This window comes from Centropristis striata, chromosome 15 (assembly GCF_030273125.1).
Source record: "Centropristis striata isolate RG_2023a ecotype Rhode Island chromosome 15, C.striata_1.0, whole genome shotgun sequence".
In the NCBI taxonomy this organism is placed as follows: domain Eukaryota; kingdom Metazoa; phylum Chordata; class Actinopteri; order Perciformes; family Serranidae; genus Centropristis; species Centropristis striata.
The window spans coordinates 26,981,652-27,000,679 of record NC_081531.1 but is presented as its reverse complement, the minus strand read 5'-3'; the positions used below and the strand labels follow the sequence as shown (position 1 = coordinate 27,000,679).

Genomic DNA, 19,028 nt, shown 5'->3' with positions numbered 1-19,028 from the left:
GGGTTAAATTAACACTACATAGTTTAAAAAATAATAACTAATACGACAATTAAAATGACAGAATAATTAATTCCAAGAAAAATACATTTAAGCATTTATTTTAAGGATTCCCCCATGCAGTCAATTAAATCATAATAAACAAAGGTATAATGTACAAACTTTCATCTGCAGCACCGTATGAGCTTTGAATGCCAAATGGCAACTGAAGTTTGAGCAATTTGTTCAACATTGCTGTGAACAATATTGAGGTGCTTTCTAAAGCCGGCATAAGTTTCAAACTGAAGTCTGCAGTTCAACAAAACAGCTTTAACTTAGGTCCAGGATAATAACTATGTTCACCTCTTAAATGTGAAATCAACTCCTGACTGCTGGGATAAACTTTCTTACACATAAAACATGTTAGCATGTTGATCACAATGCCACTTAAAGACTGCCTTGCCTTTTACTCAGGTTGTGACAAGTACTTCTTGGTTAAGGAGTTTCCACATCCACTCCTGAAACCAGCAGCTACTACGACCACGCCACACAGCAGACAATTAATTGATACACAGGTTCACCCGGCTGAAAACCCAGGGGCCTAACACATGGGTTTACCTGGACTGAAGCCCAGGGGCCTATCAAGCAAGTTAACTCTGTCGAGACGCTTTTTACATCTCTACAGAGTTAATTTGCTTGGGCTTGAATAACTCTGTTAAATAACTCCAACACTGAACACCATTTGAATCAGAATGTGTTAAAATGACACTTTGAGAGTGGAAATCAACTCTGACATGTTTAACCCTGAAATTTCAACACTCCAGTTTTTGCTGTGAATAGGAAGAAAGGCAAACAGAGGAAACATCAGGAAAGAACAAATGACTTTGAGCAGAATGAGAATTGGGCCCAGTAAGCTCAATAGCAGCCTATTCCTTATAGGGAAACATCCAACAGGAAACTGTCAGTGTGGGGAAAAGGAAACAGTAAACCATGTGTTAACTGAATGCAGGAAATATGAAACAGAAAGGAGAATTATGATGACTGAACTCCAGAGGAAATGTCGAATATCAATCGATATCAAAAACATTTTGGAATGTGGAGGAAGGTGATCTTCAGTTTTTTGACAGAGATGGGACTAATCAGTAGACTGTGACCATAGACTGTATAAAATAGAATGTGACTAAAAACAACCATGGGGAAGAAGAAGTAATGACTGTTTAAATCCTGAAGGAGGCAGTAATGCAACACAAGGATAACAACTGCTATAAAACCCCAAAGAAGAAGAAGAAGAAGAAGAAGACCACATGAGGCGCTGTCGCCAACTTCTCCCATTGTGTTTGTGCGTTTAATATTTCACCGGGGCGGGCCGACAGGTACTCTCCCCTCACTGCGTCTCAAACCAACTCACCGCCCCTCCATTTCTCTGTTTCTGAACGAAAAACAGAGAGTTGTTAAATCCGATATTTGTTAATAAAATTGTAGCTATGTATTTAGATGTCGTCTGTCTGTTGTTATAAAGCCCCATGAACCGCCCGTGTGGTGTTTAATGTTGGTCATGTGACGTCTGACTGTGTCGGTTGTGTTAACAAACGCACCCCAGTCAGTTCACTGACAGAATGGCTACCACGGAAGTGGGTGAGTAGTTACCTTCATAACTGAATTATGTTTGAATTATTTCATTCACACTCTAAACCCACATTTGCAGCAATTTTTGGAGGGTATTAAAAACGTACAACGACTGTAGCGACCCGAGAAATACCCTGTTTCTCCATATCAGGACCCTCTGAAGCTAACGGCTAACAGCTAGCAGTAATGCCCTCCCTCAGCGATCACTGTTGTCTTTTATTACATCCTTGTGTCTTTAGTTTTCATTATTGACGCTGTATTTCACTATTAATTACAACATTGGATATCCTAAATTACCGCCCAATGGAGTAAAACGCTTTATTTATCCTTATATTGCTGTATTTGTTATATTGGTGTATTTATCTGAAACACACATATATATATAATGTGTGTTTACATAGTATATATTATGTTATGTATGTATGCACACCCTACAGGCTAAATATATGACACATTGTTATGTTATTATTATTATTACTACTACTTTATTATTATTGTTATATACAAATACTGTTGCTGCCATTACTAATACTATATACTGTGATATACTACTACTATTATTATACATGCCTTATTATTATATTATCAGCTATCTATCCATCTATCTATCTATCTATCTATCTATCTATCTATCTATCTTTTGTTTCTAACCAAACAAGGCTCTAAGATTGTACATCTTTGCAGTTATTTATAACGAGACAGAAATCTCTGTATTTAGTTAAACAAAACAAGGTATTTATTTCATTGATGCAATGAAATATTTCCATAAAACGGTCCTGTTCACTGATTTGTTAAATAGCTCACAGTGGCCCTGACACAGTAGCATCTATGTTCTCATTGGTCCTTTCCTATGTTCCCGAGCTTAATATCTTCTTAATATCACACAGAACAAGACCTTTCAAATGGTTTTATGTTGACATCAGTGTATAATTATGTATCTTAAATGTTGAAATCAACCACCTTCAGTTAATAGCCTATAGATTATTATACTCATTGAAACCTACACCCTCAAATTTGCAGGCAAGACGGTTTTCTTTTTTTCTTTTTTCCATCGTGGTAGCTGATTAGATTTTTACTATGCAAGCTGCATTTGAAGCGTCCATCACATCTATTGGTTTGCAGTTTGAACCGCAAAGAAAGCTCTTACAAATCCCTTGCAATGTTAGTTTATATCAAGAACATAGGACACACAGACCATAGCCCTCCTGACACAACCAGCGACATAGCAAACTCTCTGATAGCTGTTAAATGTCTGTTTGTACTATATACAAGATGTAACCATCTCCGTCTGTCCCTCAGAGCGACGACGTGGCCAGCTGGCTGCTCTGTCCATAGCAGCAGTGGTCATCCTTGTGGGAGTCCCTCTTTGGTGGCGGACAACAGAAACGTACCGGGCATGGTTGCCTGTCAGTCAGATAAATGAGTTGGCTGATCTTCAGGTTAGTTTTTGCTTCTTGCTGCTAATTACATTCATCTTCTTCTTGTGATGCCTTTTGATTTCCATGTTTCATACACGTATACCTGGGTGTCATTTCCTTATTGTAGCTGCAGTTGAGTGCTGATGTGGAAGTTGTGTTTGCACGTGGAACGGTGACCCCAGAACAGCAGAAGAGGGTCCCACTGACACAGACACAGGACGAGGAACACACAGTAGACGGTAATTCAACCTCAGATCTTCAGACACCAATCTACTGACCCCCACCACCAGGACCAAGCACTGCACCGTTGGCGACAGAGCCTTCTCCACTGCTGCCCCAACCCTCTGGACCTCCCTCCCTACTCACATCCACAATTCAGACTCACTCCACACCTTCAAAAATCAACTCAAAACCACCTTTCCAAAATAGCTTCCAAGACCTGAACTCATAATATCTCATCTCTATTTAGTTTTTGTTTTTTTCTGCATTTTGTGTTTGTGTGTGTCTAAATTCTCTGTTATGTTAAGCGACTTTGAGTACCTTTTAAAATCGCTATAAAAATCAAATGTATTATTATTATTATTCATTTTTATTTGTTAATGCTGTCTGTGATCTTATGGTGAAATATAGATTGGGACTGCAAGGTAATATTTGTCTCAATTTTCCAGAGGACACAGCTTTGAGGTACCGGTATGAGACAAAGTACCGCACAGCTACAGTCATGGAGGAGGACGCCCTGAACCAGCCCACTGCTGCAGGTGAGATGTTGTCCAGCTTTCAGCTCTTCTCATGCTTACATTTTGTTATCTCAGCAGACATCTCCAGACCACAGGTTGTAATTTGTCTCTGTCTCTTATGTTCTTCTTTTATAGAGGCAGATTTATCTCTGCACACGCTCAGTGAGAGTCCGTGTGGCTCTTTGGTTGTGTATGTGATCCCAGAGTCATCTTTACTGCTGCCTGAGGTTAAAACACTCAACTTTTTGATTTTCTATTCTCATGTATTTAGTTTAAAGTAGTTTAGAGTATTCTTTGGCTACTACTAGCTGTTTCTTCAGCCCTGTTTTTTTCCCTTAGTTTATCATTAGTAAGTATGTGTTCATACGTTAAAAGTAGGGCTGGTCGATGCAGAGAGCATCAAATATCATAATGATATTGCAAGGTTGACTATTGGTGCTTATACAATGAATTTACACAGTAAGATATTTGCTTAATAATAATCAGTTGTAGATATAGGACTAAGCAACTAACACAACAAGTAAAACAATCTAGTAAGTCCAGAAAAAAAAACCTTTTATTTTATTATTATTATTATTATTATTATTATTATTGATTTATTTTTTCCAGACCTTTATTAACAACGAGACAAATACAGGCATTCAGGATATAAACAAGACATATACATAAAAATGTCAGTTACAGTATCTGTAGAATAAAATATATATATAAAAAATAAAATAATAACATAAAAAGGCACATAGGGTATATAGGGTGCTTACTTTTTACTATTCTGTGTTTTCTGAAAATAAGCTTTTAAAGTGTAGCAGAGTGCGTTCACATTTCCTATTTGACATCAACTAAAGTCTTGATGTTAAATTTCTATTTCTATGGTAATCTATTTCTATTTCTAATTCTATTGTAAAAACACTAAAGTTAGGTAGGGATTTGGAAAACTTCATCTTGTTGATGTGAAACTTACCCATCAGAAATTTTGAGATAATATTTTTAGGTTAAAAAATGATGGGCTGTCCAGTCTTATCGAGTATGAATTTTCCTTATCCCTCCAAAATATACATGACGGTGGGCAAACATACAATAAATGTAAAGTTGTCTCTGGCTCATCTCAACAAAAAGTGCACATTTCGCCTACATCAGCAAACCTGGAAATTAATTTATTACATGGGTAAATATTATGCAAAATTTCAAAATTAAATTCTCTGGTCTTATTTGAGAGACAGAATTGGAAGGGACACAACCTTATGCTCTACGCCAGTTTATTAATTATTATTGTTATTATTATTATTATTATACAATATCCAAAATCTAAGATGACATCATGATATTGATTTAATATTAATATATTGCCCAGCCCTAGTTTAAAGGGTTGATTAAATTCTTTGTTGATGAGTTTAACTACCAACTGGCTCTAAACAGTACCTGCTGAACAGTTTGCAAACACAATTACGAGCCATTAGGATTAATTAAAGCTGATACAGTACTCATCTGTACCTTTATCCCCTCAGGATGTGGACGTGTATATCGGTCAGAGACGGACAGCCTTGTTGCGTATCGGTGCCCAGATGAGAGTGGGAAAGACACTCGAGCAGCTTCTGACTCACCTGGAGCCTCGGATCAAGCAGGTGCTGAAAGTGATGTCGTTCAGCCACACCGACATCACGGCGGCCCTTAGCGACAGAGTGCGCCTCAGCCCTGGCAACAAGGAGAGCATCGCTGACAGTATGAGAGCCTTTAAATCCAGCCCAGGTTGGTTTTTGTTTGAGCACTGCAATAACCCATAAGAACCCAGACCTCTTCATCCATGAAGGAAAACTATGTGGGATATACCACAGAATACATTTATGGTGTTTAAAAAGCAAAACAAAATACTCCCTCTAAATGTCATAGATTTGTGATGTGACATATACATTTCATTGGGCGTTATGGAAAATATGTTTATGATATTTATTATTTTAAAATAATTAAACTAGACACCTTTTCTGCTTACAGAAACACAAATTTGCCTTTTTCTTTGCATCTCCACAACATTTATCAAAATTGTGACAGGATAGGATAGGATTATTATTTTTTTACATTTGGTCAAATGTACTTTAAATTGAACACCAGAGCATATATTCATTTAAAATCAATTACGCAGCAAAAATAATTGAGTGGCCTATTACCATTTTTGTAATTGTGACAAATATGTCACATCAGGTTTTCAATTTTTAGGGTAAAAGCCCGATGTGACGTATACGTCACAGCAATATTTTTGTTACTTGTTTTATATTAATTTGTTCAGGAAATATAGTCAAAACAGGTTAAATGCAATACAGGACATTAACGAATAAGAATTGTTAAATGGGTTTAAACGTAGCCTAGTAACAAAAAATAAGCTTTTTGAAATTAGCTACTTTTTTACATTTCTGTTTCCAGTCACAACCACATTTTGGAGAAGTCACTTCTTGACACAGTGAAACAGTCTTGCTAAGGGACTTAATGAGTTAATGTTAAGCATAAAGCTGTATGTGGGAGATTCTAGAACATTTAAAGTGTTTGTTAAGCGTGTCACCATGGGTTCTTGTGGGATAAAGTAAAATTTCTGCACCAGCCAGTATAAGCATCAACTATTTGAACAACCATGTATTTTTCTCTTCTCTCTAGGTTATGAGATAACATTCAGTCTGTTGAACCCAGACCCAAAGTCTCACCGGCTACACTGGGAAATAGAGGGTGCCGTGCAGACTTACATCCAGCCTTTGCTTACAAAACTGGCCCCTGTGGCCAACTTTAGCATCGATTCTCAGGTACTGTGTGTGCAAGTGTGTGAATATGCACAGTGACAAGATGCTCAGCTGCTGTACGTTCACAAACCTCTTCTCCTTCCAGACCTTACACTACGCCATGCTCGGTGTCAACCCGCGCTTTGACAGCAGCCGCAGTGCCTACACACTAAATTCTGACAGTCTCGCACACGTCATCAACCCTGTGGAGGCCAGACTGGGTAACACAAAACACACACACACCAAGGTTATAATAGTTTTGGGTTTTTCATTATTTTTAATTTTAATTTCGTTGTGAATTTTTGTTTTCAAATTCAGTTAGTTTTAATTAGTATTTAGAGTGAGTTTGCTAGTTTTAGTTTACTTTTTAGTTTTTGAAAATGCTTATTTGTAGTATAGTATTAGTTTTATTGTTAGTTTGAGTTTTTTTGTAATGGGCTATGTGTTGGGTGCGTGATTCAAAGAGGTCATAATACATTTTGCCTTTATTTCCTTTGCTTTATCCATCTTAGCCCCTATAAGTTCATTAACTCTTACAGTTCCAGGTGTTTTGAATTTTGGTTGGAGTGTAAACATCCCAGTCTCAGTAAACATATTTACCATGTTCACTAACCAGCAGATATTTGGTCGGAGCTAAATAAATACATTTCATATCAACCAAAAAGGATTATGTAGTGTTTAACCTACATGTATTCTGCTGCCGCTGCTGGATTTTCAGCATTGCCGCAAAAAAATGTGATTTGTAATATCATGTTTGAATTGAAGACTTTCACTTGCACACAGTGAAAGCACAACATCCAAAGTTTACAGTGTCGCACCGGCGACACTTTTACCATAATAACTGAACGGTTTGCGTGGGAAAATTCCAATGTTTTCTGGCAACTGAGAAGTTTCTCTTTACAGCCAATATGGTGTCATTACGGTAATTTCACCCGGAAGCCCACAAAGCAGGAATACACACACTCAGCGGTGGAGAAATAGAAACACTGGATTATTATGTATGAAAAAAGTTAACAAAGACGAAAACAAAGGACATTTTCACTATAATTTTAGTTAGTTTTGTAACCACACAATAGAGTTTCAGTTAGTTATGGTTTTTTTAAAAACTCTATTTTGTATTTTTATTTCAGTTAACGAAAATGTTTTTTCAATTCTAGTTTTCATTATTTTGTTAGTTTATCCGTTAACTATAATAACCTTGACACACACACAATGTTTTCCACGTTTGTTAAAAGAAGAAATGTGGGCTGTTCTGGTCTGTGTTTGTATAACTGCTTTTTTTTTTTGCCTTTGTTTTCAAGGCTCAAATGCTGCATCTTCCAACCCGGTGTTGAATTTTCTTTTGTACGTCCCGGATGCCTACCATTCACCACTCTACATCCATGACCACAAGAAGCGGGAAGTACCTTCTAATGCGTTTCACTCTCCACGCTGGGGTGGAATCATGGTGAGATGATCTAAGGGCAACACTAGGTGATAGTAAGGGTGTTAGAACATATCAAATATACTTCAGTATCAGAATTATGTTCAGTGTTACAGTCTCATGAAGGCTGTATTGATTTTTAATGAATAATTTAGACACAAATATTTGTGGCAGACTGTAGAGTGGCAGGAGGGACTATGATGAATGCACATCCCATTGTTCTGATTGCATATCCTCAGATTGTATATTTTGGTGTGTCCTTTATACTACGACAGTTTTCATAAAATTAGATTTACAACATTGCAATATAAGGCCTTGCTTACAATATCGCAATTTATTACAACATATCGAATCATAATATGTATTTTATTACTATTTTCTTGCCAAAACACAGCCTGTAGTGACAGCAGCTTAAATACTATGAATGTTTATAGCTTCTCATACATGAATATGTTATATATTGATAATAATTTCTTAGGTTTGCAATTATTTTGCCTTTTAATTTCTTGTGTTTTGTACTGATCGACAAAAATTCTTATCTGTGTTTTCATAGGTGTATAATGTGAACGGTTTCTATGGACCGGAGGCTTCGTTCCCTGTTGACATCAACATCAACATGGCTAAAGTCATGGGAGTCTTTCTCGCACAGCTTCGGTAAGTGGACGTCTACAGTACGACAGTGAGTGCTTTTTCTCTAGCCACGAGGTAACGTCCCTGTATCGTGTCCTGTCAGGCTGTTGCTGGGTGTGCAGTCGTCTAGCGCCCCTCCTGGCTTCCTGGTGGCGCCGTGCGGCAGTACAGGAATAGCTGACTGGGAGATGGACCGTCTCATGTGGAGTCGGAGTGTGGAAAATGTTGCAACAGCAACCACCACCATCACCTCACTGGCACAGCTGCTAGACCAGATAGGAAACATTGTTATTAATGACAACATCGCTGAACAGGTAAGAAGCATGCACACCTGCGTTTTATTAGTCGCTTTCTGTGCCATGTCAGGCCCTCTTCTGGGGAATACGATCACTAATATAAAAAAAAATATTATTAGACCACCCTTGTTTTCTCCTTGCTTTCTTGTTCATTTGAATGGCTGGTACAACTAAAGGTACATTTGTTTGGACAAATATAATGATAACAACAAAAATAGCTCATAAGTCTAATTTAAGATCTGATATCTAGACATCTCCATAGTTTTATTGATAATGATTTTGGTTATTTTCAAGAAATTTGTCCAAACAAATGTACCTTTACATTTACATTTAGTCATTTAGCAGACAGTTTTATCCAAAGCGACTTACAGGAAAAAGGGAAACAGTGCTAGTGACGATTCTTTAAGGAGTAGAATTGTCGTGTGGTGCTAGGAGGTATAGTTGTACCAGCCATTAAAATAAACAAGAAATTGAAGAAAGCAACAGTCAAATCATTTTTTCCATGAGTGTGTTTGTCAAGCTTGTTTCTAGACCTCTGAATTGCTCTCCACACCATTTTTAAAAGGGATGGTTCAGATTTTTTTAAGTAAGTTTTTATGAGGTACTTGTCCATAGTTAGTTACAGTAGATAGCAGTCAGCACAGCCCTAGTTTGGAGAAGCAGGTAAGTAACTACACAGAAGTTAAATTAGTTAAAACAAAAACTCTGCTAATGCAAACAGAATGTAAGACTGATTAATTAACAAATGATGGTGCCAAATGTAGTTTTCAGACTCTAAAAAAAGTTGAAATTATACTACTCTCTTTCCTATAATTACATCAGTTGTATCCAATGTGGGATTGTTGTTTGTGTCCCTCAGGTGTCCAGTGCTGTCACTTCACTGCAGCTGGCTGTAGCCGAGTTGGAGGCCGGGAACCTCGGCTTCGCTCTGCAGTACAGTAAAGAGGCCATCTTGGCATCAGAGAGGGCGTTCTTTGACCCTTCACTCCTTCACCTCCTCTACTTTCCTGACGACCAGAAGTTTGCCATCTACATACCTCTCTTCCTGCCAATGTGTGTGCCTATTCTGCTGTCACTGCTTAAAATCGTGTCTGAGGTAAGACAGAGACGCAGAGAGAAGCACGCCAAGAAGGACTGAGAAACAGAAGAAGTGTCAGAGGCCTTGACATTTAGTTACAAAGGATTTGCATGAAGAAGGACTCATTTGCAGCATTGGGGTGTGGAATATACAAAGCATTGTGTATGATTTTTATTGTTTCATGTCATAAATTGTGTTTATTGTAAGATTTTAATGAATGGAGTTCAATGCTCTGGAAACACTGGAAAGCTTGAATAGTTGTAAATGTGTACAAGTTTTATATTTGAATTCCAATTTCTATTCTAAGTTATTAACAAATAAAGACTTCACTTCATGTCTTCGCTTTTTGGTTCGCATGAAAATAAGAATAACCTGATTTTATATAATATTTAAATGAGCTGACAGGCAATTTACCTAAATAAGGTCCAAGTAGAGCATTAAAGGAGTAATTTGACAAAATAATATTAATACAAGTTTCTTTAATACCTGTTTCTTGAGCTGCCAATTGCATATCAGTGTCCTCACACTGTATGGATGGCAGATGTTAGACCTTTAAAGATTAATCATCTTTTTTTATGCTTTTGTGCAGTTACGGTTACCGAATCTGTCTCTCTCCACTCTCCTCTCATACTTTGAGCATAATTAGTTACCCAAATTTTCAAAACATATACAAATGATATCTCCTATTATTGGAGAATCAAATGTGCAATTTTTGTAGTATTGACCAAGCAGCATTTAAAATAAATACAGAAATACATTTAAAAAACAAACATAAGACAAGTGTAAAAGGAATCACACACAAAAATGTAAGAAGAAAAATTATAATATTATTAATAACAAAAAATATTATTGCGGCTTCCAAATATTAGAATGTAATATCATATAGTTATTTGTTTTGCAAACAAATGCAAATTAGATCTGTACTATTCTGCCTTACAAAGTCTAACTGCAGTAACTACGCAAAAGGTAAATTTGAGAAAAAGTGCTTTAAAGGGTTTTTTTTAAACTGGGCAGCCAAATGGGTTATATTTAATTTAATTTAATAAGTGATATAACACTTATTTCTACATGTATTGATGATGTCATTTTAATGCCAAAAACAGGGTGCAGTAACTACAATGTTGTCGTCTTCTTTCAGCTTTTATATTGTTTGTTTTCAGTGAATAAACATTTTAAATTTGATTTTGTTATAAGTGTTTAACAGCTCTATTCAAAGATTTGTGTATTTTAGACATATTATAAATAAATGTTATATTTTAGTCTTAATTTAATTTTATCTCATTTTTTTACTTCATCACTATCTAGATAATAATTTCCCTTTTAAGTAAACTTATAATTTCTATTATTTTTATGTTTAAATTAGTATATACATCCAAAGCAGACTGTGCTAAGTGCAATTACTGTTTGGTTTTGAGTTGGATTTTGTGGTTTTTATATAATTATCTATCTGAAATACATCTAAATTGAAATCTAAAACTTTGTCACAAGATAAAACAGACATCAAGGAGTTATTTTTTAGTTATTACTCAACTTTGACCAAAATTTTAGTTACTGCAGTTAGACTTTGTATTTGTACTATTTTGTGCGCTAGGTGGCGGTATGGGTCTAAAAGTTGGTATCCGCCATAAAACGCAAAGAAGAAGAACACCACCGAAGAAGTTGTTGGTGGAAGGCTTAAGTCGCGCCTCGCAACTTTTAGCTCTCGTTAATTTGATTATTTTAATAATCCACCTTGAAGAATTTCAGCCGTAACGTTAGCTAAACAGTTAAATAGTAACTCGCCAACCGTATTGTATATTCAGTGGGTAACCAACGCGTGATTTTATCGTCTACTCAGCGTAGTAGACCTGTTTAGCCAGCGTGCTAACTTCCCTAGCTAACTGTTATTGTTAGCTAGCTTGGTGCTAACATGTCTGGCGGAGGTTTCGTTCGCGGACCTGCGGGGAGTAACGATTGTCGGATATACGTGGGGAATCTCCCTCCTGATATCCGCTCAAAGGACGTCGAGGACTTGTTCTACAAATACGGAGCCATCCGTGATATCGATCTGAAAAACCGGAGAGGAGGACCGCCGTTCGCCTTCGTGCAGTTCGAGGACCCGAGGTGAGCTTCGGCTTCTTCCGCCATCATTCGGGATTATCCCCCTGTAGCGGGAATACGCTCACATCAAACGTGTTTTAAAATGGTTGTGTTTATTAGGTAAACATGGTAAATAATCACATCTGCATAACGGTTAAGCTTCTGAAACCCATCAGCCGGCGGCATGTATGTTAAAGTATGTTTCTGTTTGTTGGACTCCAAAAAAGACCGTTTATCGTAGAAAGAAACGATGAAACTATCGTTATCGTCGGGGTTTAAACTGTCCCACAGTCCCTGAACAGATCACACTGCCCTACAAAGTCTTAACTGCAGTAACTACATTTTTGGTCAAAATTTAGTTATAACTAAAAATGAACTCCTTGATGTCTGTTTTATATTGTGACAAAGTTTTAGATTTAAATGTAGCTTTGTTTCAATCCTATTTAATCCACTTTATTTATATAGCACAATTTTAGCAAACACAAGGTTTCCAAAGTGCTGCACAATAATAAATAGATAACTCAATACAAAAAGATGTAGAAAACAATAGAACAGTAAAATAAATTAAAAATAGAATAAAATAAATAAAATATAAATGTACTGCCCGCACAAGTAAAATATGGAACTCTATTTATTTCACAGCAATAATGATATAAAAACCACAAAATCCAACTCAGTTATTGCACTTACCGTGGTCTGCTTTGGATGTATATAATAATTTAAATATAAAAATAATATAAAAAGTTTATTTGAAAGTGAGATAAAATTATATTATGACTAAAATATAACATTACTTTATAATAAATTTAAAATACACACATCTTTGAATAAAGTTGTTCAACACTTATACATACATTTATAACAAAATCAAATTGAAAATGTTTATTCACTGAAAACTAAATATAAAAGCTGAAAGAAGACGACAACATTGTTGTTACTGCACCCTGTTTATCATTACTTTCAGAACCTTTAACAGCAAAACCAGAGTGCAGTCACTACATTTTTGGGGTCAAAGGTTAAATATATCATGATTTTTGAGCATAAAAATGTCATCAATACATGCAGAAATAAGTGTCATATTACTTATCTACTAAATCATGTTAAACTTAAACCAGTTTTTCTCATTTTTACCTTTTGCGTAGTTACTGCAGTTAGACTTTGCCGGTCAGTACAGATCATAGGTTACAAACGTTTCTGTTAGAAAAGGTAAAATTGTGATATTTCTTCAAAATAACTTTATTCTGTTATCTCATTTAAAACTTAGCTAAAAAGAAACAGTTGGAAATTACTATTAAAAACGTTAGATTTTGGGAAGCCATGATTGATTTTGCTGGGACAAACGGTCGCATTATTACAAATATTCATTGATAATCTGGCATAACAGCACGCTGTTTACACAGAGCTGAGAGGAGAGGCTTGAAGTAGTGGTTGTAAAAATACAAACAGCTCAATATGTATAGCATGTGGAGACACAGTCCCCTAAAGCAATTGCAGCTTTGGTTTGTTGCTCAACAGATGTTTTCTGTGCCAACCCAGCCAACCAGTTTCCTCTAGAACCCCTAGAGAGTGTTGGCATTTAAAGCTCTGATGATGAACTGCGAAAGGAAACAAAGTTAATTGATCAACCATTGTAGCAGATTTACATAATCTGATTTCAGCTTCTCAAATGTGAACATTTGCTGCTTTTTTGAGGTCTCTGACCTCACAGAAAATAAAATGCATTCAGTGAGGAAAAGCAAGTCACAATCAAATCACAATGCCTTGAGCTCTCAAAAACTCTGAACGACATTCGTCATGTTTATAGAACTGACGTGTGTGTGTGTGTGTGTGTGTGTATATATATATGAGTTAAGTTATGAAAATAATTAATAATATAACATTTCAAGAGATGGATGACTAAAAGTGCTTTCCTCACATGGAGACTATTAAAATGACTAATTAAATACAATTTTCTTAGTTTGACCATGACCCTAAATATAATTGGTCTTTAAAAACAGTCTTGGTGTGGCATTTTTTAAGTGAGTACAATCCTGTTTAAATCAATTCATAATTAAATGGACAAATCGATTGATCTACTATAAACCAGTGGAAAAGGGTTTGCCAAATGTTTCCTGTTTTGCTCTTTTACCACGTTGACTCTTCCCCCATCTACTGTAATGTAGCTCAAAACTTTCCTTGTTAGGGTGTACACAAATTCAACAAAATGGATTTTTCTCCATGATTTCATCAGCGGTATAAACCAGTAGTAGTAAGATAATGTTGTAAACAAACAAATTGGCTTAACTGATCCGTTTTTAGCTGATTGAAGTCTGATGATTGCTTACTGTTGGATTTCACAGGGATTCTGAGGATGCTGTCTACGCACGTGATGGTTATGACTATGATGGCTATCGCCTGCGTGTTGAGTTTCCCAGAAGTGGTCGAGGAGGTGGTGGTGGAGGTGGTGGCGGCGGTGGCGGTGGACCAATGGGATCGCAGAGGGGAAGACATGGCCCCCCCTCCCGACGCTCAGAGTACAGGGTTCTTGTGTCAGGTGGGTGATGTGTTCCTCCCTCTACATGTTGTAGTTATCACTTTGATGAATGTATAATTCTTACACCTCCTTCTTCTGTCAGGTCTCCCTTCCAGTGGAAGCTGGCAGGACCTGAAGGATCACATGCGAGAGGCAGGTGATGTATGTTATGCTGATGTGTACCATGATGGCACTGGGGTAGTGGAGTTTGTACGCAAAGAAGACATGAGCTACGCTGTCCGTCATTTGGATAACACCAAGTTTCGCTCTCATGAGGTACGTAAAGGGTTACAGCCTCAGGCTAACTTAGTAAGGAGTGGCTGTAAGACTACACTTTGGAATTGAAATGTTCTCAAATGAAGAAAGCAGGAGTGAAGGTGAAAAGAACCGGACAGTAAGTAAGTAAAGGCCAATGTTAAGTTTGAATGGTTATATAATGTTGCTTTGCATCATGATTCTGAGTGAGTGATGATGACAGTGATGGCAGCATGTTACAAATAAGCTTCAATGGTCCAATTAGATTTTACTGTGGGTGTAACATTGAGCAAGGAGATATGAGCGTCTGCATCAGAGTCAAAGTAGCAAATTTTTCAATGAATTCAAAATATCAGCTATCAGAAAAAGAACAAAGTTAGCCGGGCTGTCGTTAACAAGGGCAGTCAAAAACGCATGGTATTACCAGGCAGGTTATTATAGATAGTGAAAACAAACAAATTAACAAAAACTAGAATTGAACTTTAAAAAAAGAAAGAAAAAAAAAGATAATTAACTGAAACTTTATTGTGTGGTTACAAAACCTAAATTATAGTGAAAATGACAAAGGAAATAAAGGCAACATTTATTGTGACTTTTCTGAATCTGGCACCCAACAAATACCTCATTACAAAAAAACTAAAACTTAAACACTTAAACTAAACTAAACATTTTCCAAAAAATAATTAAACTAAACAAACTCACTCTAAAAACAAATAGACTGCATTTGAAAACAAAAAATGACAACAAAACTAAAAATTCAGAACTATTATAACCCCGATTACCAGGCAGCTAAAGACCAGCAAATCTTTCTTGTCTTAGTCGTGATAGGAGGAGGAAACATCAAAGAGACAGATATGCTGTTGCCACAGCTTGAGAAATTTGGTTTCCGTTTAGTTGAGTTTCTCTCCACATGATGTGTTGCTGTGGCACTTTCAAATGCTCCCTTTGACACGTCACGCAGGCACAGTAAGAAAAAAGCTGCAGAATTGATTTTGCTCTGGTTCAGCTGATTAAATGATCGACCATAGTCAGTTCTTGCTTTTCCCTCTAAACTCCACAGCAAATGTAGTCCAATTCCAATCTGAGTCATGAAGCTAAGATATGATCCTCAAAACATTTATTGTATATTAACAAGTTTGTCTCTGTGTGTGTGTGTGTGTGTGTGTGTGTGTGTGCGTGTGTGTTTAGGGAGAGACGGCCTACATTCATGTGAAGGTGGATGGTCCTCGCAGCCCCAGCTATGGCCGCTCTCGTTCTCGCTCCCGCAGCCGTAGTCGCAGCCGTAGCCGCAGCCGAAGCAAGAGCGGATCACGTCGCAGCAGAGGGTCTCCACGTTACTCTCCTCGCCGTTCCCGCTCCCGCACCTAGATCCACCCCACCTATAGAAATGGTGTGCGTCTTGAGCTGGAGAGAAACCTTTACATCACACAACAAATCCCGTATACTCACCACGGATCATCTCATGTTTCCTGTTTACACTGTCTTCTTGTGTGTTCCCTATACCCCCACTTTCTCTTACAGTTCAAATTTTTTTTTTTTTTTTAGTTATCAGTTTTCTACCCTGACCTGTTTCCCTCATTGTTCTTCCTTTTCATCAATAGTTTCCTGCTAACCATCTCTCCCCGCTCTCTTTACTTCTCTTCTACTTGTCTTTGTACGCTTTGTTTTGTTTCGTTTGGAAATATTTTTACTTCTTTTAAGCATTTACTACTGTCCTTTGACCCTCTTGTGTGTCTCTCTGTAGAGTTCAGAGGAACAGGATAGGATGGGAACAGAGGAAACAGTTCAAAATAAGATAAACAGGAGGAGGAGTCAAATATGGCACCAATGGTATGATGGCTGTGCCTTGTCAAAAGTGAAATCTGCATTATAAGGCTGTCCAGTTTTTTTGTTTTAGAAACTTGATAATAGAGTGCTGTTGAATGTTTTCAGTTGTTACAAGTTCTGTCTACCACTTTGTATTTGGAGACCCAAAGCTTGTTTTTTTCCTCTTTTTTTTTGCTATTGCTTGTCTTTTACTCTCCAAAGTAAATATTAGTTTTGTGGGACTGATTATATAGAGGGTGTGCGATGTTTTTCTGAAAGTAAACTCCCTGGTAGATGCATTCATTGATATGTTTTTTCAGTTTTTCTGAAGGTGTGATTCTAACTTGCCTCCTTCTCTCTGGTTCTGCTGGTATTAAGGTTTGGCCTGGGCTCATTGTCCCCCCATTCCGGAGCCGGATCAGGATTCAGGATCAGATCAGGATTAGGATTAGGCTTCAGGATGGAAACATGGATCAGGAGCATGGGAGCATTTTACCAGGAGAGGATCCTGACCCCCGGCCCTGTCCAAATAACCCCATCAAACCAGAAATAGTGAAATTTTCAAACTAAATTGGCCTTCATATTATCCAAAGTATTTTTTTCTTTTCATTTTGTGTGGGACCTCAGAGAGACCTTTACTGGTGGCGCAGAGATGAGCCTTTACCTTTTTTCAGATTTTTGTTTTTTCAAAATTATTTAAAAAAAAAAGAAGAGCAGAGCTCAGCTCAAAACCAGGAGGAGGGCTGGGAGGTGCAGGATGGATCCACACGCTTAAGGAGAGTGGTAAATAGTGGGCACCCGTTAACAGCGGAGGAGGGAGGGAGTAGGGAGGACTGGGACGCGACAAGGGAATGTGACCTTAATGTGGTTTGTATCTTTTTCTTAGGTCAGTCTTTTGCTGCAGAAGATGATTTCTGATTTTCTTAAGTATACTCTCCAGTATCCCAAAGCTTTATTCTCTTTTAATAAAACTTTCAATAACATACTTTTAAGTTTTTGTGTTTTTCTTTCCCAGTATGTCTACTACTGCAGAAGGTTAGCAACAGAAATGCATGTACACGTCAGCAACACATGCAGTTTTGTGATTTGCACGGCTGGTATGTTACCACACCAGTTCCTGGAGGATTTGATTCCTGATAATGATTTTAGTGTGCTGTTTTTGTTCAACCTTTCTACCAGGACAAGGTAAAGTAACTGAGTAGGTGCCCTTTAATCTATTGTGAAATGTAATCATTAAAGTACAAGTGCCTCTAAATTGTACTGAATAAGTTAGCAGAAGTTCTTTGTTGCTTTCCACCAATTCGCGTTAATTTTAAAATTTACTTTGCACAGATTTTTTTCTTGAACTGTGGAAGTGCAGTGTGATTAAAAAAAGATCATACAGGTCATGACATAACATTCCTAATGACATTTCTCCAAGTTATTTGTTTCCAAACTTAAATATAATGAATTGTTATCAAAGTTTCTTATTATGCAAAAGCCAATTATGAAATTATTTTGAGAAAGTTTCTTTTAATTTAAAGGTACATTTTTTTTTCTTTCACTGGCAGAAATTGGTTTCCATAGAGTTAAATTGGACTGAAAGGAAACAAGGGAATTTGAATTACATTTTTTTCCTCCCCCTCTTATGTTCATCTTCTGCTGCAGAATATGAATTTTGATTTTGCTTGAGTATAATCTCCATTATCTTGGAGTATGTGTTCGCTCTAACTGTAATTATAATTACACTTTTCATTGAGTATCTGTTCTGTTGCAGAAGATTGTCCATCTAAAATATTTCAGTGAGATGAAGGAAAACAAAATGACAGAATTGTTTTCCTTTTTTCTTTTATGGCAGTTCTTCAGAGGTGTTCAGATTCATATACAGTATGGCAGCTTCCATTACATCATCATACTGCATTTAAGAAAGAAATTGGACATTTAAGATTGGATGCCTCTAAAATTCAGAAAATATTGTTTGGGACTGCTGTAAAGTGTAAAATTTTATCCATTGCTTATTTTTTAGGGTTAGATTAAATATATCTTTTGGGAATTGGCTACTCATTTGGGGAAAACAACCCTTTTGTACTCCTAAAAAAAAAAAGTATAACACCCATGCTCCTCGGGTCAAAAAGGACCCCATGATATGAGACTGGTTTTAGGACATGTAGAAAATAATGACTTTTTTTCACCTTTTAAGGCAACTTATCACCAACACATTGATATATAATTTTCCTATTTTTTCATTATTATTGGTCGGTTTTAGACCTTTAGTGCCTTACAGGGTCAAAAAAAAGTTAGTAGTATTTTTTTTCTATATGTCCTAAAACCAGTCTAATGTCACAGCGTCCTTTTTGACCACAGGTGTGATTCTATATATATATATATATATATATATATATATATATATATATATATATATATATATATATATATCCAAAAATTGAACAA

General features: G+C 36.7%; 2 protein-coding genes across 3 annotated transcripts; both read left to right on the top strand.

The window, feature by feature from the left end:
* The first annotated feature begins 1,411 nt into the window (after window positions 1-1,411).
* Window positions 1,412-10,280, top strand: pigs (phosphatidylinositol glycan anchor biosynthesis, class S). Its single transcript, XM_059350907.1, has 12 exons — window positions 1,412-1,611; window positions 2,902-3,041; window positions 3,148-3,259; window positions 3,689-3,778; window positions 3,893-3,984; window positions 5,263-5,503; window positions 6,401-6,543; window positions 6,626-6,740; window positions 7,821-7,966; window positions 8,496-8,596; window positions 8,676-8,886; window positions 9,728-10,280. The coding sequence occupies exons 1-12, from the start codon at window positions 1,593-1,595 to the stop codon at window positions 10,004-10,006; spliced, it is 1,689 nt and encodes a 562-aa protein (XP_059206890.1). The 5' UTR covers window positions 1,412-1,592; the 3' UTR covers window positions 10,007-10,280.
* A 1,286-nt stretch (window positions 10,281-11,566) lies between these two features.
* On the top strand, window positions 11,567-17,583 carry LOC131986827 (serine/arginine-rich splicing factor 1-like). Of its 2 annotated transcripts, XR_009395711.1 has the most exons (5): window positions 11,567-12,049; window positions 14,365-14,558; window positions 14,641-14,813; window positions 15,981-16,622; window positions 16,977-17,583. XR_009395711.1 is itself a non-coding variant. In XM_059351956.1 (4 exons), the coding sequence occupies exons 1-4, from the start codon at window positions 11,856-11,858 to the stop codon at window positions 16,158-16,160; spliced, it is 741 nt and encodes a 246-aa protein (XP_059207939.1). In that variant the 5' UTR covers window positions 11,567-11,855; the 3' UTR covers window positions 16,161-17,583. The 2 variants fall into 2 exon arrangements, 1 of the variants encoding a protein (XP_059207939.1); XM_059351956.1 differs by having other exon boundaries at window positions 15,981-17,583.
* Window positions 17,584-19,028: the final 1,445 nt, after the last annotated feature.